The 25036-nt window shown below is 41.9% G+C and overlaps 1 protein-coding gene across 8 annotated transcripts in view; it reads left to right on the top strand.

Annotated features, from left to right (window-relative positions):
* Positions 1-24953, top strand: part of KMT5B (lysine methyltransferase 5B) — a 55991-nt gene extending 31038 nt beyond the window's left edge. For 5 of the 8 annotated variants that reach the window (XM_072790160.1, XM_072790158.1, XM_072790159.1 and 2 more), the window contains 8 exons: positions 690-758; positions 5035-5200; positions 5591-5700; positions 7181-7347; positions 7640-7659; positions 7741-7877; positions 13711-13907; positions 20805-24953. In XM_072790160.1, the coding sequence (XP_072646261.1) occupies positions 690-758; positions 5035-5200; positions 5591-5700; positions 7181-7347; positions 7640-7659; positions 7741-7877; positions 13711-13907; positions 20805-22288 (2350 nt within the window). In that variant the 3' untranslated portion in view covers positions 22289-24953. Of the gene's footprint in view, positions 1-689; positions 759-5034; positions 5201-5590; positions 5701-7180; positions 7348-7639; positions 7660-7740; positions 7878-13710; positions 15203-20804 lie in introns of those variants that run through there. The other 3 variants (XM_072790165.1, XM_072790162.1, XM_072790166.1) reach the window with 3 other exon arrangements.
* The last annotated feature ends 83 nt before the right edge of the window (positions 24954-25036 follow it).

Below are 25036 nucleotides of genomic sequence, written 5' to 3'. Positions count from 1 at the left end.
CGCTAAATTCTTCCTTTTAACCAGAGAACAGAGTTGCTGCTAGTCATGCCTCTGAATTTTTATTTTTTTAATGTCTAATAATTTAACAAGCACGTGGAGAGGTGATAGCGTAAAGCAGGCTGGACACCTTCTGTAATGCCCCTTGTTGTAGGTAGGCGACCTGACCCGGAGGTTTCCTTCTCCTGGGTGAGTGGGGGGGACGCTGAGCAGGAGATAACAAAAAATGGGAAGAGTCCTCACAGGATTTTTGGGACTTTTAGAATTTTTCTCTATTTTTCTAATGCAAACTACACTTCAGCCTATCTCCTCTTTCCACTGCTGAAACCATCTTAATTTTAATTTTGCTTGTTTATGTATGTGATTTCTTTGTATCCAGTATGGGATGTGAAATTATAAATCACTTGAAATGTCACTTTAAAATCAAGTGCTTGATTAGAAAACATAAAGACATTTTTAGGCCTTCTAACTTAATGTGATCAAGAGAGGAAGGATGTCGTGTGGGAAGGAAAGAATTGTGGCATATTGGCCTTTGTTAGTATGCTGAGTCTGCCAAGGCCTCACAAAGCTCTGAGTGTCACAGCATTTTAAGGACTTGTGGGACAACTAATATTATAAGTCTGTTTAGAACTTATAAATACAACTTACACAAATAGTTTTTATTGTTGTTGTTTGTTTTTGCATTTATATAGCGCCTTTCCTTCGAGGAGCTCAAGGCATTTTTCAAAATCTGACAGTTTTCCTCACAACAACCCTGTGAGGTAGGTAGAGTGCATTACAAACAATAATAAGATACCAACTAACCTGTTTCAGCCTTTATGATGTTCTTTTATGTTAAGTAATTGGAGGTGTCAGCATAAACACGATTTTTAGAACATTTTGCAAACCTTTTAAAATAGTTTGGTCTCAGTAATAGCTGTATTTAAAAAACCACTTGTACTCCATAACAGGGTAATTTTAAAAGAAAGCATTCATCAAAAGATCAGGAGTCACTCCCTGGGATTAGCTGAGCACTGATTGCAGGACTCAGCCAGGTATGTCTCTGGTGGTTGTTTCCTTTCAGGTCAAGAAGGAATGAAGAGCTGTGATTCTAGCATGATTCCTCAGCATCTACAAACTGTCCGTGTGCAGTTGAACTTTCTTCAAAGGGGGAAATGTGTTCACAATGTTGCTTCACAGTCTTCTTATTTTATATCTTAAATATTTGAGCATTTTCTCTCTCTTCCTCTCTCCTTCCCTTGCTCCCTTTTCTCTGTCCCCCACCCTTCTCCCCCTCCCTCCAGTCAGCTCTTGGGTGTACATGCTAATGGAAGGGCACAGTAGTACAGCTAATACAAATCTGCAACTTCCCTTCATTGCCACAGTGGTCACTTGGGTTTGGAAACAGAAAATCCAAATAGCAAGAAAACCTGGGAAGTCAGTCTCTGGAAAGAGTGGGGAACAGGTGTGTGGGAGTGTGAATTCATGTTTTTTTCTGCCCTTTTTAATAATAAATGACTTAAGTGACATATTTTTGTATTTCTTTTACCAGACATTGATCAGAGGTGTGGAGAGAGAAATGTTTGGTTTATTTAAAGTTCTAAAGATTATACGTATTAAGAGAGGGAAGAGGGACGTACTGATTTGGAAATGCCAAATATCTGTCTCTTGCCTCCCCTGCCACACCATTTGGCACCCCCCAAATACTAAATTCAAAAGTATATATTTGTGTCTACCCTTCTTGCTGTCTGTGGCTGGGCTCTGTGCTATGCTCAATGGCGAACACAAGTCAAATCCTATTCTGATCATGAAACAACACCAGAGGGCCCTCAGAGTCCACAGGAGAGAGTAGGACTGGGCCCAAGGCCTGGGTAATAATAGTCACTCCATTAACAACCTTCATTAGGCTTTGTTTTCTGCATTTATGGAACAAGAGGGTTGTTTCACAATAACCTAAATATTCTTCTAGCTTTAAGAACTGTGGCATGAGGATAGCGTTGTAGGTTTAGAATGATTGTGCTTAAGGAGAGGACAAAGGGTATTTTTCTCCTCAGTTAATAGAAAACCACTTCACTTTTTCTAGGGTTTTCAGTGCCTTTTGCTCTGGCCCTATTAGTTGTAATAATCTTATGTCACTAAGTAATTTTATCTCTCCGTAGTATTTGTTATAATGGGATTTGACTTGAACTGTCAGCCAGGTGATTTTGATATACTTCTATAAGATTATTGAAAACTGTCTTGTTTCCTTCCTGTCTGCACCCAGAACCATTTCTTCCTCCTTTGCCTCACTATCATTTCACGCCTATAACAGCCAACTGAGACAGTAAGTTTTGACAGTAAATTACATCTTAGGTGAAATGGAAGTTCCTGCCAGTGAGAAATAGTAAGGGACAGTTCAGAGGTTTTATGTTTGAAGCAATAGAACTCAGGAAAGCAGAAACAAAGCCCAGGAGAAGCAGCGGAATAGTACTAAATTGACAGTTGATTCTTTTGGTTTTAGCATATAAATTGTTTGGCATCATGAACAAAGAGTAAGCAAAACTAAAGTAAGCTGGCAGGCATTTTTAGATAGGGAGGAACATGTTTCAGGAAGTGGAGAGCACCCAGAAAGCCTGTCAGGAAGAGCCAGCATCCATTCCAGGTCTGTAACTTATTTTTCTGACACATTCTCAAGAGCTTTAGGTGAATTTAGCCTGGACTTTGGCTTGCTTTCTCATGCATCAAGCCATGCGGTGTTTTAAAACTGTCACCATTGGTTAGTTCTACATTAAACATGGAACGATGGCTTGGCTCTTTCTGTGCTTCGTAGCCCTGCCACTTAACATCGTAGATTTATTCATTGTATTCACTGTAAGTGAACTAGTGCTTTTCTCTTTACTCCACAAAACATGAATTTCCTGCCATTTCATATTCTATATTGCCGACAGCTACTGGGTTGTCTGGTCTGTCCTTGGTGTGCAGAGAACTTCATAGTGTAGGGTTACGGCAAGGAGGGTTTAGGTTTTCTAAGAAACCCAATCTTGACAAAATCGCTTGTGGTGGTTACAAGTAAGTAGTTTAATATTCTATCTGTGATGGTATGGATGTTTCCATAATTCTGCAGCTGATTTTTAGATCATTTTAGTGGTAGTTCTCTGACACCGTATTCTGACAGCCTAGTTGAAGACTTCTGAGTTTAAAGGATTTGCACTCTCCCACCTGTGAGGGCTGGTGTGAGGGCTGGTATGCTAATTGATTGAAATGGAAGATAATCTAGGGTATTATCCATTTATTCATATGATCTCTCCAGGATGTGCTTGAAGTCTTTCTCATAGTTCTGCTTACTAGTCATGAGAAACACTGAAACTTGAATCTCTGGCTGGTTAGTTCCCAGAGGTGTCAGCTTGCATTTCTAGAGTGGAAGTCCTTAGAGGTCCTGTCCAGTAAATAGTATATACCCATTCAGGGTCTCATGTCTTCTCTCTTCCTTGTTCTAGTACTTTCCCTCAATATTGCTGGCCAAGCTGACTCCCTCAGTCCCAGTTCAACTCTTTGAATTCACCCTCATTAAGATCCTCTGCCTAGACTTCCTCTCACTTTGCCTGCCGCCTTTTGATTCTTTCCTGACAATGGTAATATTCTGCTTTTTCTTTAGAAAGCTGAAATCACCACTTTCCTCATTGCTCACATCACTGTCAACTCCAAAACCCCTTCCCAAACAGACCTTACTCCTTAGTTCTGGTTTCCATACTTGAAAGTGCTGTAGCGTGTAGTTTGTACCCTGCTAACTTGCATTAGGAAAGCGATTCCTTGCTTTTAACCCTTGGATGCATGTATGTTTCTCTCAGTCCCTATGGAGTTTTCCATTCAAGAGCAGTGGTCATGTTTTTCCCCATGCCACCTGTGTACCAGCACCTAATAAAGAATTCTTGGTGAGATACTGTGCCTTCAAATCTCACTGAAATTTATGAAGGCCTTTGTTATAGCTTACCTGGAAAAAAAATTCTGCTTAAATGCTTCCTGTGCTGGAATTCATGCCAGGTCTTACTTCCATGTTAGCATGTTCAGGGGCTACAAGATATGCAATTTTAATTGTTGGAGTAAGATGCGTTGTTCAAATATATTTTCTCCTTGACCACTAATAGTTTCTTCTTAACAGTTTATTTGAACAGCAGTCTAGCTCCTTTTTGTTGTTGGACGTTAAAAAAAAACAAAACAAAACTTTGAGAAGATAGACCAAAGGAATTTGACATGAGAAGAAATTTTGAAATTAAGGTCCAAATACCTTTAATCATAGTACATGTTTTAGAGAACACAGCTTTAGAATAAGGGGCTTTACCAACTGAAGTCTTTCTTGGACCATGATTGCATCATGCCTAACAGTACAGTATTTTGAAGGCATCATGGCTAGTGTTATTATAGAAGCCTTTCAAAATTCTACCCCAACAGTTTTTCCTTTGGCATCACCAATTTAGCAACATTACCGCTAGAGTTGTGCTTTTTGCAAAACTCTTTGCTCTCTGATTGCACTTACCGAAGATTAATTTGACATGAGTGTTAGAAAACTCAAGGTGTATTTCAGGACCTCTTGGGATATTACTTGATTTGGGGCTTTTCTAACTGTGCACATGGAGAATGTTCTGTTTATGGCATGATTTTTGTTTGCTTCATCCCTCTGAAGCTCATTGCCTTGCACTCTTCTGGCTTGATTCTGCATGTTTTTAAAAATTCTTGTCATTCTAACTCTTAATTAGACGTATTCTATTCTAGATCTTTCATTTTATACCATCCAAAGTAGATGACTAGCGTGAGCCTGAATCAAACAGCTTTCGTTTGAGTCATCTGGTCATTTCTCAGTTAAATGAGGTAACAGTAAAATAAAAATACCAAATACAGTTTGAAGAAAGAGAAGTTCTATTTCCTGGTGATAACTATTACTTGAACAGTAATTATCAGGATTATTGATTATTATCTTTTATTAAGTCTGGCTGTTTTTAGGTTATCTCTTATCTCAGGATCTCTTAACGTGGCCCAGGGATGATGGAAGATAACTAAAGTGAATGTTTTGATTTTGTTCAGATTTCGGCCTATTAAAGGAAGGCAAGAAGAACTGAAGGAAGTCATTGAACGTTTTAAGAAAGATGAACACTTGGAGAAAGCATTCAAATGTTTGACTTCAGGCGAATGGGCACGGCATTATTTTCTCAACAAGAACAAAATGCAGGAGAAATTATTCAAGGAACATGTAGGTTTTATTGATAAGATTAATACTGTTTTCAGTTTGGATAAGAGTAGAGGAAACTAAAGCTTAAATTTTAGTGAACACTGAAACTTTAAGTCAATTTTGCATAATGCTGATGAGTGTGAAGATCTAATAATACATAGGATCATTTGTATGACTCTCCAAAGAGGAAACTTTGTCATCTAGAGGTGAAATTTACTGTGAACTTTTAGAGGAACATAGCCAAGCCAGTAGGTATTCAAATATGTGAAATTTAAAAATAAGAGAGTTTATTACTTAATGATCTTAAATGTTTTACATTGTTGATAATGATTTGCTTTTATAATTCTGAGCAAGTCTAACAGGATAAACAATTTAATACAAAGTTAATATCTTTTTTTCCCCCCCGTTTAGGTATTTATTTACTTGCGAATGTTTGCAACTGACAGTGGATTTGAAATACTGCCTTGTAATAGATACTCATCTGAACAAAATGGAGCCAAAATAGTTGCAACAAAAGAGTGGTAACTATTATACTAGTATAAACCCATAACATAATTTTAATTAAATTTCTCTCTTAAATAACTGTTGAAGTGTTAAGAAAGTTGTGGGAAGGAGTAAAGCCAGAACATACCTTAATGGGGCCAGTGCAGTGCCAGCACCTCAACCCTGTGACCTGGGTCCAGGACAGTGAAATTAGAAATCTGGGTTGAACCAGATCTCGTCCCTAAGCCATTGTGCTTCTTGTTTTTCTTTTACTGAGTCTGAGTGCTTCTCTGCAATGAGGCTGAAAGCCAATGGGCACCAGGGCTGGAGAACCTGGCTTCCAGAGTCCGGCTCCTGCTGGCCTAAAGGAAGGTCAGATGAGAAGTCATAATGATCCTAGGAATTTCAGAGGTGGAAATTTCCTACTGCATTGCCTGCCTAAATACATACACAGACATATATATGCCCGGTTAAGTAAGAGTAGTGGAATTGAGTCCAGCTAGAAGGGATGAAAGCCATTTGCAAGGGAATATTTTATTATATTTTTCCTCTAATGCCTGTTCCTATCTTATCTCCCAGAAGAAGGAACATGTTGCCCCTCTCATAAGCTACCTTCAGTATTTTTTATAGCAAAAATGTTAGGATCAGGTGACTGAAAGTGGAATGATCAAAGAGCAGCACACTCAGGTCTCTTGGATAAGTGCGTGCGTGTGAGTGTGCATCGGAATGTATCCAACCTGCTACTCTGCTCCCCTGGCTCTCTGTCCGTGGATGTAGAGCTTTGAGGTCTTGTATTCCAGAACTGCGCTGTCAAGTACAGTAGACACCAGCCACCTGTGGCTCGTGGGCCTTTGAAATGTGGCCAGTCTGACCTGAGAAATGCTGTCAGTGTGATACTGGCAGATTTTGTATTAAACTGTATTCCCCATTGATTCTTCTACTGATTGTCTGCTAGAACAATATTGAGGGTGTGTTGGGTTACAAAAAATAACTAAAAGTAATGTCATCTATTTTTTTTCTTTACTTTTTTTAATGTGGCTGCTAGAATGCTGAGGATTCCGTGTTTGGCTTCCATTCCATTTCTCTTGAATGGTGCTGCTCTAGAGGGTAGCATCCCAATCCTGGGTCCCCGTGACCTTTTACTACTGCTTGTCTCTGTCTTGAGACCTTCGTCCATTGTCACCAAGTTGAATTCAGTGGAGTGGGCATTTGAGTCCTTCCTGCCTGCAAAACACCCTAGCACCTGCCTGCTGCAGGGCATTCAGAGACATAGGTAGCACAGCACCTTCTGATTTCTCGTAGTGATGAGACAGCCTCCCAAGCAACCTTGGCACAAGGCTGAAGGCTTCTGGGGAGGGCAAGGCCGTGCCCAGATGGAGTTCCTGGGGGCTCGGCTAAAGTAGTACACACAACTAGGCCTTCTCAATTCCTGGTATTGATTGGACAGGCTTATTTTATTAAAAGAAGCCTTGTTATTTATAATTACTAGTAATTTTTAACATGACATATTTTAAATAGGAAACGAAATGACAAAATAGAATTACTGGTGGGTTGTATTGCCGAACTTTCAGAAATTGAGGAGAACATGCTACTTAGACATGGAGAAAACGACTTCAGTGTCATGTATTCCACAAGGAAAAACTGTGCTCAGCTCTGGCTTGGCCCCGCCGCCTTTATAAACCATGGTAAGCTGTGCTTCTCGGGCGGGCGCGCGAGTGGCGGGCAGGACGGCTAAGACTTAGCATGGCCTTGTCAGACCGTGTAAAATTATGTCTCCCTTCAGAGGAGGTTGGCAGCGTGACTTCTTTATTTTTCCCACCAATTTATTGAACAAATAGTCCTGTAGTTTAACTCGAGACCTAAACTTCTATCAAAGATTGTAAAATTATGTGGAAAGCTTATTTCAGATTTCTGTAATTGTTCGTGTTTCAGATCTTATCTACAGTTAATTGACTTTATCTTTTGGACATTTTTCAGATTGCAGACCTAACTGTAAGGTAAGCAGAGACATTTTTTTATTTCAAATATTTTGTTTCTGCCTCAGGTATGAGTTTCTTAATGGGTCGATTGTATTTCAGTTTGTGTCAACTGGTCGAGACACGGCGTGTGTGAAGGCCCTGAGAGACATTGAACCTGGAGAAGAGATATCTTGTTATTATGGAGACGGGTTTTTTGGAGAAAATAATGAGTTCTGCGAGTGTTACACTTGTGAAAGGTAAAGTATCGAGTAAGGTAGTTGTGGGCGTGCACTAACATCACTTCCTCCTCACATGCAGGAGTGGTATTCTGTGTTCTGGTGTCATGCACCCGCACAGTGTATGTCAACAGTCAGAGATGCAGAGTTCTTGAGGGACTTTGGCACCTGGTCCTTTAAAGTCTTCTTACCAGCTTATTATTCTTCTGAGTAGGTCAGAATACCAACGTGCCTAAGGAGAGAATGAGAAATAACACACACACACACACACAGAGTGCGAGAGTGGGGTTGCCCCAAAATAGCAAGTGATATTCACTGCTGATAATCACATGAAAACCCTGAAGTTGTCTTGTGTATTACCAAGCTGTGGCTTCTCGAATTTTTATGTTTGTTTTAATTTTTTTAATTCAAGTTACTTGAGTTGACACACATCAGTATGTTAGTTTTAGATGTACAACATAATGATTTGGCATCTCTGCTGTGCTCACCACAGGAATTTTTATGTTTTGATATACATACTTTTCACATTCCTGGGTTCTGTTTTTTCCTTAATAAGGAACCTCTTGTGACCCATAAAGATTCTGGAGTCCTCATAGAAATCCCCAGATCTGACTTAGCAAGACTGCTGCTTCACACTCACTCATTGCACTGATTTCTGCATAGCAGAGCTCCCAGAGATGGCTTCACAAACTTGTCTTGGCTAGTGCTGCAGGAGGGCTTCTTACAAGGCAGTGCACATTCGTATAGGTCACATAGCGGAGTAAACCTGGATTTGTTGAATTTGTTTTTCTTGTACTGTGCTGGGCTCTTTATTGACCTAATGAATTCAGTCCTCACGGCAGTCCTGAGAGAAGAGTACTAGTCATGTGCCCATGTTGCGAGTACAGAAATTAAAGTGTCTGAATCCATTGCAGCGGAATGACAAAGCCCTAATTCTGCCCACTTCATACTGCTTTTACAAATATGAGCAGGATTGTCCAGTAGTACTACTTCTCCCTCTGAAAACACCCAGCTTGCAGCCAGCCAGCCTAGGGAGAGGTAGTGAATCCCCAACACCCCAGTTTCCTTCTTTCTAGGTAGTTTGGAGAATCCCCCTATGTCATGAGACAGTAGAAGCATGGAGTCACGATACTACCCCAGTCACTTCTCTCCCATCACCAGGGTCTTTGCCATAAAAAACGGCAGAAAACCTATTCCTGCTGCTGCTGAGAGAGTGGTATAAAAACTATCATTTACTACATAAAAAATGATTTGAGTGTTGATTGAATCTTAGACCAGCCCACAAAAAGACTTTTAATCCATTAAGTAGTTTAATTATACTTGAATAACACTTCAAAATCATTTTCTAGGGAGAACATAGTGTAGCACTTAGGTGCCTGAGATCTAAAATAGCCTGAGTTGAAATTCTGTGACTGACTGCACTTCAGTAGCTACATGATCCTGGACAACTTAGCTGCTTCTTATGCCTTAATCACCTCATCTGTAAAGTGGAGATAACGTTAGAAGCAATCTCACAGGGTCACCATGAGGATTAAATTTGTTATTTTATGTGAAGCATGTAGAACAGCACAGATGTTAACATAAAGTTATTTTGTGGTTTCTGGTTATTTGCCCATTAAAATGTAAGCCCCATGGAGGCAGAGATTTTTGTCCTTTTCACTTACTACCATATCCCCAGCATCCAGAACAGTACCTGGCACATAATATGTTCTTTTTTTAAAGATTTATTTTATTCATGAGAGAGACAGACATGGACATAGGTAGAGAGAAGCAGGCTCCTTACAGGGAGCCCAATGCGGAACTCGATCCCAGATCCCAGGCTCACACCCTGAGCTGAAGGCAGACACTCAACCACCGAGCCACCCAGGCGTCCCACATAGTAGGCTCTTGATAAATATTTGGTCATTGAATGAAGGAATGAGTGAACAGAGCAAACAGTATTCTAAATAAGCTTTTGGTGGCTATCCTGAAAAATGTAACTCCATACTCAGGATTCTGAACCAAACCCAAAGCAGCTCTTTTACCATAGTCTAGAATTGCACTTATCATCCTGTTCCTCAGGCAAAGTAGTACTCTGTAAGCTTCAGTTTCTCATTGGTCAGATGAATGTTACTCCAAACAGTAGCCATGGCTATTTTCAGACATTTGGAGCAGTTTGATTTTAAAGGTTGACTGCAAATATTTGTGACATTCTCAGGAACACCTGAGAGGGTAAAACTAGTTAAAGGGACTCCTTCAGTTATTCATCAGATAGTAACTGAGTAGTTAATTTATGTTAGGTCTAGTACATGCTGGGTCAACAAGACTTAGCATGATGCCAGCTATGAGAGCAGTGCAGTGAGAGGGACATGCACACATGTGCTCTGCCAGGAACTGTAGGTTGAGAAGAGGTGGCCCCGTGAAGAAATGGGTAAGCAGAAAGTTCACAGAGGCACTGAGATCATGGGTGAAGTGTCCAGGATGCATTTGATGCATGTTTCTGGCTCTAACTATCCTGATGATCACTATTGTGAATGTAATGCGTTCATAAGTAAATGCTATGGATTTTACTGCAGAAAATGTGAGGAATTCAAGTCTAATGAAGGACCAAAAAATATGAAGGGCTAGCTTATTTTTATATTGAAATATGTCTGATGATAACCAAGAAAACATTTCTAAAGTATAGTTAGAGGAGATTTGCGTTATCAGACCTCAAAAATAACTAAGAGACTATTGTCATCAACATTTGATGCTGTTGGCCCAGAAATACACAAACAGATAAAAGGACACAGAGGCGAATGTGTGTGTGATTCTGATATCACATTAGGAGAAATGATGATTTTTCCTAATGAATGATGTTAGTATCATTTGTTGTGCATCTGGAAGAAAACCAAGTTAAGTTCAAGATGGGTTAAAGATTTCAGTTTTAAAATACAATGCAAAATTGTTAGAAAAAAAAAATTAGACTATCTGCCTAAGCTTGGGGTAGTGGACATGTTTTGAAAGAAATAAGAAACAGTGACTACGAAAATGTCTGGTCAAAAGTAAAGTCAAAGACAACTGATGAACCAGAGGGAAAACAGTACACATGTGGCAAAGAGTAAATAATCCAAATAACAAAGAAGCTCCTAGAAACTCATAAGGAAAAGACAGACTCCAGAAGAGAAAGGTAAGGAGGATGCCTCACAGAAAATCATGGCCATAAACAAGGCAGTTAAAACACTAATTGGGTATTCATTGTCACTATCAAATTGGTAAAATTTAAGAGGAATACTCTGTAGTGCTGGTGAAGATGTGGAGAAACGGGCACTCATACACTGTTAGTAGGGCCACGAATTATCTGCAATAGTTCAAAATAAGTGCACCCTTTTACCTGGCAGTCAGTCCCATATGGAAGAATCTGTCCTGTGGAAATGTGAGTGGTAGTAAAGATTTGGTTTCTATAGCAATATAACAACAACAACAACAACAACAAAAAACCCTGCAAGTTTCAGTAACCATCAATGAGGAATGATAGACTATATCATGGAATGTGTATTCAGTGTAAAAATACAATTTTCAAAACATGTTCAGTTTAGATGTATTTGTACAAAATGTAATGATAAAGCTGATTGCTGAGTATTACTGTACATTTTTGTTTCGTTTTTGGTTTTGTTTGCTTAAAAACCAACCACATAGACTGGTGTACAGACTATGGTAAACAAATGAAGGATGACACACTGGCAGGCAGTTAACACTGGTACCTCAGGGCTCTGGGGGTGCAGGGTGGCTGACTGTCAACTTTTGCTGTATGGATTTAGATACTAGGATTGTTTTGCTTGTTGCAGCAAGCAGGAGCAAGTCTTACTTGCATAAGTTAGAAAAAATCAGGGAAGTAGAGAAGCAGATGAATGGTAGAGTACTTTAAAAAAAAAAACCCTCTAATTTCCAGAAAAAAATAATTCCATCATGATCATTTGTATTTAAGCATACTTTTAATATGGCCCATTTTTCTAGATATGAACCAGAAATGTTAAAGGTTATAGGGAAGAGGCATGGAATATCTGAAAATGATGTATTACTCTCTTAATCTCCATGAAATGAAATCACCTTTGACATTAACTGTATTTTCTTTCTGCACATGTTTTAATGTGAAGTGGAACTGCTTGCCTGCCTGGGTAATGATTACCTGGGCGTTTTACCATGATTTCTAACTCACATTCCAAGATCAGAACTGAGGCAGCCACACAATAAGATTGTTGTGATTTTAATAGAAACATTAATAGAGTTCCAAATCTGTTCTGGAAAGGTGAAGAGAGCAAGAATGCTCACCCTACTTACCAGAGAGAGTTTTGGCGATAGGTTTGGGTGTGTGGCCCCTAGCTTTAAGATGTAAGATGGTAGGAAGGGAAATTGAAAGTTTTGTTTTGTCCCTTAGCTAAAAGTTGAGCACTCCAATTACTTGGAGAAGTTATTTTGTCCTCATCCACATCCTGAAAGGAAGGAATCATACAGGATCTTATGGAAGCCAGTACTGCTCCTAGGCTGGAGGACACCCACAGTTTACTGTGTGTTCAAAAGTTGTTGTATATGGCTTTTCATTTACAAGCTGAGGACAAAAAAGCAAATCCGTGAAGACATTTTGGCCAAAAAGATTTCTCACTTTTTAATTGTAATATGTAGTGCCTTTTTTAAATCTCATTAACTTCTTCTCTTAAATTGAGTTGAGTAGAAGTAATCACCAAATAAAATTAATGTCTGCAAAGCTAGATTCATTAAAGTTGATGAGAGCCTCTTCGTGAGCACCCTCATTTCAGAAGAACTTACATAAAAATAAAATTATTAGAGTAGGCTACAAATCATTCTTGTTCCGTAGTAAAAGCAAGTCTTTTAATGTGTTTTATTTAGTAACATTGTGTTAATTATGGTCATTCACGTTTATCTCAATAACTTGAAAGAAATTAAACAGTTTTTATTGTTTTGGAAGTTAAATTTTCACTGATACAGCCATCTTATACAGAATTTCAGTTAAGGGCAGCCCAGGTGGCTCAGCGGTTTAGCGCTGCCTTCAGCCCAGGGCTTGATCCTGGAGACCCGGGATTGAGTCCCACGACAGGCTTCCTGCATGGAGCCTGCTTCTCCCTCTGCCTGTGTCTCTGCCTCTCTCTGTGTGTGTGTCTCTCATGAATAAATAAATATTTTAAAAAAATTTTTTTTCAATTAAGATTTGTATCTAACATCAAGATCTATATAATGACTTAATTTATGGAAGTTCTCTGGGTTTTTTAATTCCTTAATTCTTAATATTTAGTATTACAGAGTTAAATTGCATAGAGCAAAGCTGGAATATAATTAATGGGTGGGTTATTTAAGATATAATGTAAATCTAACTATCAATTAAGCAGCTTTGAAACTGAGGAATTAATTCTACCTACACGTGGACTTCTACAGGGTCTAGGAGTTTCTCGTGGGCGATTGATAATTAATTGATAATAATCATAGGTTGTTATTTAAGGTTTAAAGGAGTTTTTTGTGTTAATTTTAGATACACTTAATTATTTTGAGAGTGTTAAACATTTTTTTAAAAAGGACTTTTATTTATTCATGAGAGACACAGAAATAGACCTAGGCAGAGGGAGAAGCAGGCTCCCTGCAGGGAGCCTGATGTGAGACTCCATCCCGGGACCCCAGGATCACGACCTGAGTGGAAGGCAAACACTCAACCACTGAGCCACCTAGGTGCCACTTTGTGAGTGTTAGACCTAGCAGATTTCCAGTGATGATGGAGGCCTCGTGAGTGTGCTTCATCTGTGAACTTGATGTGGCCATGAGCCCTCAGCAGCTGACCTTATAGTAAATACACTGTCTGTTTAACCTGTGCTGTTTTCTCTTTCAGACGGGGAACCGGTGCTTTTAAATCCAGAGTGGGACTGCCTGCACCTGCTCCTGTTATCAATAGCAAATACGGACTCAGAGAGACAGATAAACGCTTAAATAGGCTTAAAAAGTTAGGTGACAGCAGCAAAAACTCAGACAGTCAATCTGTCAGCTCTAACACTGATGCAGATACCACTCAGGAAAAAAACAATGCAAGTAAGTAAGGGAGATTGATAAGCATCTATCTTCTTTTTTTAATTATTATTTTTAAAGTATTTTTACACAATGATCTTTCTAAAGTGTGCTTCACTTCAGTAGTTTTGATCTTTTAAAAATTGAGAGAAGCTCTGGGACTCGTGTGCTTCAGCAGCACTGCAAGGTTCTAGAAACGATCTGAGCACAAAAGCAGTCTGTATCCTGCCTCCAGATTCAGTCCTGTACTCTAGACTGAACTGTCTGCTTTTCTTGAATTCCTGGTAACTGGATATTACATTCTTCATCATGTGTTCCAGGGTCGTCCTATGTTTGAGAGAAACATTTTCAAGGTGTTAGTTTGACTGTCATGATGGCGGTAGGTCCTACAGGAAGACGAAGGACTGGGTAGAGGCGTAGAGGCACGTACGTGTCCGTGCGCCAAGCTGGTCCGTTAGCACGCATGATGCGAACTTGGGCAGTTCATAGCTCTGGCCTCAAGGCTTCTGCCTTTTTACTGCTTGCTTGCCCTTTGCAAACTGAACTGAGCCCATTCACCAAACCACCAGTTACCAGACTCAGAATTGTGATAGAGGAGCGTTTCAAATGTCGCTGTACTGTGACGTGGTGCGTTAGCCACCACTGAAAGGAGCAAGAGAGGTGCAAAGAAGAAGCCAGCATTAAGATGCCAGTTGTGCGTGGGGGCAAGACCGTATGGAAACTGGAAACAGAGAGAATGGAGAATAAAGAGGCAAGAAAGCGAAGCAAGCCTAGCCGGGCAAAAGGAAACGCGTCATGTTTGTGGAACTTTGAAGTCCTGGGACCATGCTCATGGCTGCCGTTTCCTCTGGGTAACACCAGTTTCCTCTCATTGCCACTAAAGCTGTAGGCTTTTTAGTCTGACTTGTTTCTGACAGGAATAAAGCCTCAAGGTTTTGACTCAGTGATCCCTAGGGGTTCCTGTTCTGGCATGCCAAGTGTCTGTAGGTACTTGGTAGCACCTCTGTGCCTTCTGGAGTCGGGTTGTTTGAGGCTCCTCTCCCCATCTTCAGATGTTTGCAGCCCAGCGTGGATGCACCCTTCCCCTGCAGAAAACCCTGGAGAGAAGGGAAGGCTTGTCCTGTGATGGCCACTGTCACTGCCGTGAATTCCTGCATCCGCCTGCTGCTGGAGGGTCAGAGTCCAGGTGTAACCCCCATAGTGGAAGAGCAGTACTGTGTTCCTATTCCAGTCTTTAATGTCCCAGGTGAACAGAGAGAGCAGTTAGCCCGTCATTCACTGTTGACTGTTGGTTCTAATAATAAATGGAACATAATCAACGTTTTGTTTTCGGAGTCTGGTTCCTTGGTGAAACTGGAGACTTGTGAAGCCTGGTTTAGAAATATGTGCATGAAACACTACAGAGCGCGGACACGGCCACCACGCTGCCCACACCGGATGGCTCTGTGACACGGGGGGCGTTAACTCTATTCCTACTGTATACATACTGAACTCAGTACACCACGGAGTCTAAAAGAGCATAATATAGGTAGTTTCTGGAAGCATACTGACTGCTGTGGGACCATCTAGGAAATGTTTATTAGTAAACCAAATACTTAAAAGCCTTCTAGTTGTTGAAGAGATACAGAGATGAATGAGACACAGGTTCCTCCCTCAGGGAGCTTACGCTTTAGCTCCAGGATACAACAAGTACACAATGACGCCGAGCAGACTATAAATGCCATTTGAGCTGTGGTCTCAGCATGACTGAGTAGAAATGCAGCACTTCCCCGTGACTGCTGATGGGAGGGGGCTGACTTTGTTCAAATTACCTTTCTGCAGAATGATGGTTTTGAGTACTTGGGTTGGTTGTAGCTAACTTTGAGGGGCCATGTGTGAGTTGACAGATGCAACTCCATACTCTGGAGGAGCAGACTGCCCTACACTAGGTCACTTTCACAGCAGTGTTCTTTCAAGTTCCCACAGGTATTCTTTCAGACGGTATTTCTTTCAGTGTCTGTCTTGACCATACACTTCTACCGGTTTTTAAGAAAGACTTTTTCAAATTGCAGCCGGAAGCAAAGCCAGAGCTGCCTGAGCCTGTCCTAAAGGAGGCGGCCTACTTGTTGTTTATGGACTCAGGGTCCTTTCTCCGTGTGCAGCTGCCATCCTTATTCTGCAGTTTGTTTAGAGTTCACCTGGCAGAGAACTTTCTTTGAACAGCTTATGTGTTCTTTTTAAGGAAACATTTCTGCTTAGGAGAAAAATTATTTCTTCTGCACAGATTCTTTTTTTGAAAAGTGTCTCAAGAGCCACAAGTTGACTGTTGGCTTTAGCATCTGGAAAGAGGAAACAACAAGAAATCCATTTTCACAAATTCAGTCCACAAACTTGAATTATAATGCATTTTAGAAGATTGTGGCTTTTTAGGCCTCTCACGCCTCGATGGCTAGGCCACACATACCCCCATAGTGCTGTGATACGGGGTGTGGGTCGTGACAGTGCCACGAGTCAGTGTGAGACCCAGAAGACCAGGCCAGTGGAATAGGTTTATCTTAACTCTGGAGCGCCTGTCCTAGATATAGTGGACTGGGTCACCCACTTCTCACTCTCAACTGTCAGACTTCTCTGTTGATCCGAATACTCTCTGCTGATGAGCCTACAGGCTGCTTCAGAGTCCTTTCCAACACCCTGCTCCAGGCAGCCACTGCCAGTATGTGTTGGTCACGTGAGATGGAAGATGCTTATTGTGCCTGACAAACTTGAAGTGAACTCTTTAAAGTCTTATTCAGGGTTTACTGGATCTTCAACTTCTGAAGATGCCAGGCTGTGGATGGCCCTCACACTCCCTTGGTTCACGTTGATAGAGTGCATTTCCAGGACTTCTCCAGTACAGAACCCAGCCCGAGCGTGCGGGAAGCTTTGATGTTGTTTTGCTGTTCTTATATCTGGCTGTAATTCTTGATACCCACACAGGGCTGCCTTGCAATTTGGAGGACACCCTGAAATGATGGTGATGGCCATGCCGTGGGCCCTCTACCCAGGAGTTGGGACCCACACTGTAACTCTGTGGCCTACTTAATACAGTGGATCTTAAGCCACAGACCTCCGTCCAAATCGCACCTCTTCCACTTACCAGGTGGACGATCTTAGACATGCTCGTCCATACGAGCTTGGTGGTCACATGGATTTAATAGCACTTACTACAAAGAATGCATCTTAGGATTGAGATCATAACTGGTTTGTCTATTTTGCATAGCACCAGTACATAATAATTGCTAAAAATAAAATTACTGTCTTAGGTAATGCACTGGGGGTTTGTCCCCACCGCTAGGCCAGAGAGTCGCCTATGTGTGGCAGTACTGGGACCCGCGGAGCCGCAATACCTGATCTCCACTTTGTCAAAATCCTCAGTCTCTTGACAGACTTCCATTAGCTTGTGTTGTGGCTACTGTCTTCCTTCTCTAGCCTACCATCACTGTCAGCCTGAACACCCAGAGGACTGGGTAAACCATCTGGTAGAGAAGAGCCCTTGGGCACCCTTGGGGCTCCCATCTTAGTCACATTGCTCACATGTCTCCTCCCCAGCCTGTCTGTGTCTTTTCTGACCTTTGACTTAATGAACTTACCTCTTAGCTGGGCTTTTGTTGAGATACTGTTTTTAAAATGAGACTAGACCAATACATGAACATACGAAAGTGAGATCTCTATAGAAGTAATACATAGCATCAAATACAGTTTATTTTGTGCTGTTTAGAACACAAACACAAGTGCTTTGTCAGTGGTTCACTGTAGTCAGCTAACAATGAATCTGTTGGAAGCGGGGGTGGATTCAGAATCACCATAAAATGAGACTCGCCTAATAGATTAAAATACAAGCTGGAGTAAGGAGAATTTCAGGTGCTCTGAGAATACAGAGGAAGGGTGACCTGTCATTTGTAAAACGTCGCAAAGGCTCCCTGAGCAAAGCATTTCCTAAGCTGAGTCTTAAAGGGGATGGGGGGTTGGCCAAGTAAAGCATGTTGAGAGCAGAGGGAATTCATAAATGGAGCTGTAGGGACGAGAGTAGGGCCCAAATAAGTAAAGTACATCATGGCTGGAGTAGAGGGTGGAAAAGAGAGATGACCATTGTTTAAAATTAGGGGTTTATTCATAGGGCATTAAGTTATTGAAAGTTTTAAAGCCTGCCAGTGACATGTTATACTAGGACGATCATTCTGGGCACATGGTAGACAACAGGATGTTGGGGAAGCAATGGGAGAGATGAGAAAAGGTAGGGGTGTTGTTGCCATGGTTCAGGCTGGGGAGTGTGAACCAAGATAAGTAGATGGCCACAGGGGTGCTGCAGGAGTGGAATCCACGGGGACATTATGGCTAATTGGGTGAGGCGGTCAGGGAAAGCAAGAGTCCTGGAGTCGCCTCACTATCTGCTTGGGCAGCTGGGCAGATGGTGGTGTTACTGAGCAGGATGGAGAACTTAGAAGGAGAAGCAGCTGTGAAGCTTGATGGTGAGTTCAGTTTGGTCATGTGGAGTGTGAGGAGTCCATCCTCAGTAAGATCTAGATGCTAGCGGTGTCTGGCAATATGCATCTGTAATCTAGGAGAGAGGCTAGAGAAAGTGATTCGGGAGCTGCCAGTGCTTCAGTTGCAAGAGCCATATGGGGGAAGGGGATAGATGCTTACCACCCAGAGAATGAACGTAGTTTCCAAAGGGGCTAGGACAGCAGAGGCCCGGCGAGCGCAGTTGAAGGGGCAGATGGAAGGACAGGGGAGTGTGCTCCTGTGGGCAGCCAACGGGACGGGTTTTCAAGGAAGAAAGTGGTTAGTAGTGTCACATTCTGCAGAGAAAGAAGAAGGGGAAGAACTGGAAAGTGCTTGCTGGATTTCATGCCAAGAAGGTCTTCCAAGACTGGCAAAGGTTGTCTCCATAGAAGGACAGGCTGGATCCAAATTGCAGGGGATTGTGGCCAAGCATTTGGTGTATATGTTTTCATTGTGAAGGGGCGATTGCATGTACAAAATGAGAACAGAATGGCCAAAGGAATAGTAAGGCCAAGAACCACCAAGTTTGGTCCTTGAAGAGCCAAAGGACTTCACAGCCATATTTGAGAAAGCCAAGTACGGGACCCTGACATGCATTTACATCAACAAGCACATCTCCTCAGTCTACCTTGTAGGAAGCCTTGTAAGCATAAAGAGGTCCTTTAACAAAAGAATGCCCTATGTAGCCTTGTATTTTAAAAAATAATTTCTAGCTGTTCTATTTAATTCCAATTCATGCTACATCAGTTGAATGACATCCAAACCATGACTCCTACTATTCTAAAAATAAGTGGCTGTTTTGGGGTGGTAGCCCACATGGATAAATAAGCACATTCTTGGTCTGATTGGGGGATCTCATTCCTGGGAATTGTGCTGGTTTGGGTACCCCAAAGCCATTTATGAGACACCTTTCTTGAGTACAGAGCCTTCTATTCTTGGTGGTTTGATATTTTTGCAATGCTTTAATGCATTCTTGCTCTTCTCTCCCAATAAAAACTAACTAATGGTAACTTACTTGCTTAGCCATGCAGAAGGAACACCAGTCGCCCTGGCAACCCTTGGGCATGTAGTTAACAACAGTCTTTGTTGGGCAGCGTGCTGGATTTACCCATAGTTGCTTTTTACTCTTCGCTGTTTTCTTGTGAGAAGTGGGAATTATTAGTTTGGTCATCCCAGCTTCCCTAGTGAATGACTGAAGGGTAGTTTGATAGGAAGAGGTTTTCAGGTAGGGTCTGAGGGGACCTATAAGTAATTGAGAAATTACTGTAAAACACTATCATACATAGGTCCAAAATACAAATGGAGAGAAAAATACAAAGGCAGCAGAAAGTCCGTGGTAAGGTTAGAAGCTCACCATGGAAGCAGCTTAAACTTGAGTCACCTGTAAACCTTTTGAGAATCTGATCACCTGTCATGTTGGTCCTCAGCTGGCTGTTCCCAGTAGGGTCATCACAGCCTTTCTGTATGCTTGTCCAGAGGAAGGTAGATCCCCTTCTGTCCCAAGAGTGTAACTCTAGTAGCATGCTTCTTCCTGCCTTAGTTTGATGTTGGTAGCAGGCGTTCCCCGGAGGAATGGGGCCAAGCAAGTTCTGCCTTGGAAATCTGCTGGTCCTCACGGAGTTGGAGGGAGAACTTTGTGTAGTGAAGTTCGTTGTTGAAAAACAATATATGGTTCTTAGGGTCTCTCTTGTTTGTTTGAAACCATTGTGAGGGGCAGCCCCTGTGGCGCAGCGGTTTAACACCGCCTGCAGCCCAGGGCGTGATCCTGGAGTCCCACATCAGGCTCTCTGTGTGATGCCTGCTTCTCCCTCTGCCTGTGTCTCTGCCTCTCTCTCTTTCTGTCTCTATGAATAAATAAATAAAATCTTAAAAAAGAAAAAAAAAGAAACCATTGTGATAATAGAATGTGTCCGTTAGAGCTCATTAATAATGTATTTCTGTTCTATATTACTGGTCGAGTGTTATACTTCCTTTGAGTTAATGAGTAATGGATTTTAGAAAGCCATTTTAAATGATGTTAAGAATTTGTGAAAGAAAATCTTATTTTTCCTCATTTACTTCAAATCTTTTATGTGGTAAAATACTTGGGAAGATGACTCAGGAAAAGAAATTCTTTCTGTGGACAAGTACTGTGATAGATTGTGGACAGGCTCGGAGTGGAACCCCGGACCTTGCTGTGTGAAACACACAGATGCTCTGTAACTCGGAGGCAGCAGTTGGGAAGTTAAGGAAAGTAGTGTGGGGGTGCTCGCGTGCCAGCGGAGATGGAACGGGGTCTGTCCTGCACGTGCTGGTAGTATCTGAACATTTCGTAGCTGACAGGTGTGGGCACTGTTTTGTTGAGCACTCCTGTGTTACCACGGCTGATTTTCATCCTTTTTTTTTCTCCTTAATTTACAGCTCCTAACCGAAAATCTTCAGTTGGTGTGAAAAAGAACAGCAAGAGCAGAACATTAACAAGGCAATCTATGTCAAGAATTCCAGCTTCTTCCAACTCTACCTCATCTAAGCTAACTCATATAAATAATTCCAGGGTACCAAAGAAACTGAAAAAGCCTGCAAAGCCTTTACTTTCAAAGATAAAATTAAGAAATCATTGCAAACGGCTGGAGCAAAAGAGTGCTTCGAGAAAACTCGAGATGGGGAACTTAGTACTTAAAGAGCCCAAAGTAGTTCTGTATAAAAACTTACCCATTAAAAAAGACAAGGAGCCAGAGGGACCAGCTCAAGCCACAGCAGCTAGTGGGTGCTTAACTAGACACGCGGCGAGAGAGCACAGACAGAGCTCCGGCCGGGGCGCCCCGCCGCTCGGGGATGGCGTCCCCTGCACCTACACCACCAGGCGCTCGACCAGGACAAGGATGAACCCGAAGGAGCCTTCTGACATCAAGCTAGAACCAAATACGTTGGACGGCTATACAAGCAGCGTGACAGAACCTTGCCCGGACGGTGGCGAGCAGCCAACTCCCGTGGCACAGGAAGAAGACCCGGCTCATGGAACTGCACAAAAGGGGGAAGCAAAGTGTCCAAGGAGTGACAGTGGTTTGTCCAAGAAGAAATCGCGACAAGGAAAACTTGTGAAACAGGTGGCCAAGGCCGAGGAGGCCGCTGTAGGGCAGGAGTCCCCTGGGGAAGCCAGTGTGGCACCGGAGGTGCTGGGGCCCCACTGCGAGCCGGGCGAGCACAGCGCCTCGGAGGCCACACCGGGAAGCTACCCAGACTGGGCTCCCAGTCCATCACCCGGTGGCGGTTCAGTCGTGACGTCTGACAGCTTCAAAACAAAAGATGGCTTCAGAACTGCAAAAAGTAAAAAGAAGAGGCGGATCACAAGGTATGATGCCCAGTTGATCTTGGAGAATAACTCTGGGATTCCCAAATTGACTCTTCGTAGGCGTCACGATAGCAGCAGCAAGACAAACGACCAAGAGAATGATGGGATGAATTCTTCAAAAATAAGCATCAAGTTAAGTAAAGACCATGAAAATGATAATAATCTGTATGTAGCAAAGCTCAATAATGGGTTTAACTCAGGGTCAGGCAGCAGCTCCACAAAACTAAAGATCCAGCTGAAGCGGGATGAGGAAGGTCGGGGGCCGTACACAGAGGGGCTTCACGAGAACGGGGTGTGCTGCAGCGACCCTCTCTCGCTGCTGGAGTCCCGCATGGAAGTGGATGACTACAGCCAGTATGAGGAGGAGAGCACAGATGAGCCCTCCTCTTCGGAGGGCGACGAGGAGGACGAGGACTACGAGGAGGACTTCGAGGATGACTTTATTCCTCTTCCTCCGGCCAAGCGCTTGCGGCTGATCGTTGGGAAGGACTCCATAGATATTGACATTTCTTCCCGGAGGAGAGAAGACCAGTCTTTGAGGCTCAATGCATAAGCTCTTGGTCTCAGTTTGGTCTGGGAAACCTACTTAAATAAAAACAAATTCCAGTTATTCCTCACCCGAGACGTTCTAGCGGCCGCACTTCCCTTCTCTCTTTACTTAGCAGCGTCATACTGTAGAAAGTGTACAGCGCACTGACTCTCCCTAAGTCTGATTTGTGCAAATTTTTATTGTACTTTTTAAATAGCCTTCTTATGTGCAATTCTGAGTTAGAGGGAAAGCCCCATTGTAAAATAAAGGCTCAAGCAAAATTGTACAGTGATAAGCAACTTTCCACACAGGACGTTGAAAACAATAATGTGGCTACACAATTTTCTTTTCTTTTTTTTAAACTAAGAGCATCAACTGGCTCTTTAATATATGACTAAACAATAATTTAAAACAAATCATAGTAGCAGCATATTAAGGTTTTCTAGTATATGCTAATATCACCAGCAATGATCTTTGGCTTTTTGATTTATTTGCTAAATGTCTCCCCCTCGGAGTTTTGTCAGTTTCACACTGTTTGCTGGCCCAGGTGTACTATTTGTGGCCTTGCCTAAAAAGAGCAAACCATCAATTAGGAGTCGAATTGGTTACTTTAAAAAAAAAGAAAAAAAGTACAATTACACGCGTGACCGCTAACTTTTCAGTACATTATATGTACGAGGATAGCAGTGTGCAGGATGAGTTCCAATACAGCGTATTTATTGCTTGTCATGTAAATTAAAGACCTTGTATTTAACACTTTTCAATCCTTTTAGATAAAATTGTTCTTTGCAAGAATGATTGGTGCTTATTTTTTCAAAACTTTGCTGTGAACAATGTGATGACAACAAGCAACATTTATCTAATGAACTACAGCTCTCTTAATTTGGGTCTTCAAGGTTTCTGTTGCACTTGTAAAATGCTACAAGGAATATTAAAAACTCTATTCACTTTAACTTATAATAGTTTATGAAATAAAAACAGTCACAGCTTTTGTTCTGTGGTAACCTATAAAAATGTTTGTCTTTGAAATTCAGTGTAAAGAACTGAAAACAATGTATATGTTGTAAATATTTGTGTGTTGTGAGAAATTTTTGTCATAAGAAATTAAAAGAACTTACCAGGAAGGTTTTTAAGTTTAGAAATATTCATGCCAATAAAATAGGAAATTATAAAATATATAGTTTTAAGCACTGCATCAGTGGGAGTTCTTGGCTTATGTTTATGTATGAAACTATCAAAGATTTTTTGACTATATTATCAGTTAAATGAAAAGAGGAGTCAGATTTAATTTGTTTTTTTGAAGCACTTTGAAAAGAGAAATTAATTTTAAGTAACTTAATGAGCAAATTTTTGATTACTACTTTATGTTCAATACCAACCTTTCATTTGTCTGGATTATTTTACAAATCATTGGACAAAGAATTTGGGAATATAAATCTGTAGCAGGTGTTTGACACCAGTGGGTCTCTTTATTTCTGGGAAATGTGTACATGTGCTTTCAGATATACAGTGTTCCTGAGTAAAATCAATTTAGGGGATTCGTGTAGTGTCTATAGAAAAGTTAGCCCATGTCTTAAAATATTACAAGGAATCTGCCTGTAATGAAAAGTCCAGTGGAGAAAACCTCAATGCTTACTGTAATTTCTAGGTGATTCCTCCCGGTTTCCAGGTTCCGGGGACACTCTTTAGATTGAGGCCCACAAAATGGTTGCTGTTAGGTTCCACGTAGAAATGAGTAACATTCATAAAAGTGTTTGCCATGTAGAATTTTGTTTCTCCTCACGTCCTTTAGGGAGGTCTCTTGTGGTCCAAGTCGCCCCGTTACTGTCTGTCCCACGCAGGGCAGCCCCTCAGGTAGTGGCGTGGAGGCGGGCGCAGACCCCCCGGCCCACGGCACCCCCACCCGGCTCCGCCGGCGCCCCCCAGGGTCTGTCCCCAGGCCCTCGAGACCGCGCGGCCAAGGAAGGTCTGGAAAGCGCCAGAGAGCGGTGGCCCCCCTCCAGCCTCGTCTTAGTGTGGTGTTCTCGGCAGAGGTGCAGAGCCCGCGTCTCAGGCCGCCTCCCGGGATGCCAGCAACAGCCATTTCAGGAATTCCCATGGAAAGGAAAAAGTCACAAAATACCACATTTCCCACGTTTCTCCATTTCTCAGCTGAAGTTTAGTAACTTATTTATGTTCGTTTTAACTGTATCGCGGCCTCGTCTTTTGGAGGCCGACACTCCCGTGGGCCCGAGCGGCGGCCCCCCCTCGGGAGTTCGGGGTGCACAAGCGCTGCAGGGAAACCGGGTAGGGCCCCCGGAGCTGCGTAGACTGCACCGCGTGGAGTGGCAACATCCACACGCGGGCGACCGCTCAGAAGAGGTTGTGTCCAATACAACTTTGAGCTTGAGCTTATGCAATGATTCGTAAAGATTTTGGCATTGTACGAATTAGGAAATGATCATAAAAGTACATGTAAAGTATTCAATTTTCAATCATTTTTCAAATTACTGTCTTAAATTGTTTTGCCGAGTTGTAATACTTTTGAGATACAATGTATTCCTTGTACTGAAAGAATGAAAAAAAGGACTTTTTCAGCATTTGAGGTAAGTTCTTTAACGTTTCATTAAAAACATTTTTTACAAATATTTTGTACATGCACTTGCAGTATTGAGGTTAATCATTTTAATAAATTCGGAAATTAAAACAATTTGGCCAGTGTTCGCTGTATCTGCAAAGAAGCGATCAGAGGGGTGACTTTCTCCACGAGGTTTTCATTTCAAGATGAATTTG

The sequence above is a fragment of the Canis lupus genome, chromosome 21, assembly GCF_048164855.1.
Source record: "Canis lupus baileyi chromosome 21, mCanLup2.hap1, whole genome shotgun sequence".
NCBI classification, from domain to species: domain Eukaryota; kingdom Metazoa; phylum Chordata; class Mammalia; order Carnivora; family Canidae; genus Canis; species Canis lupus.
Note: the sequence above shows the minus strand (reverse complement) of the source record. Positions and strands in the feature narration are given on the sequence as shown.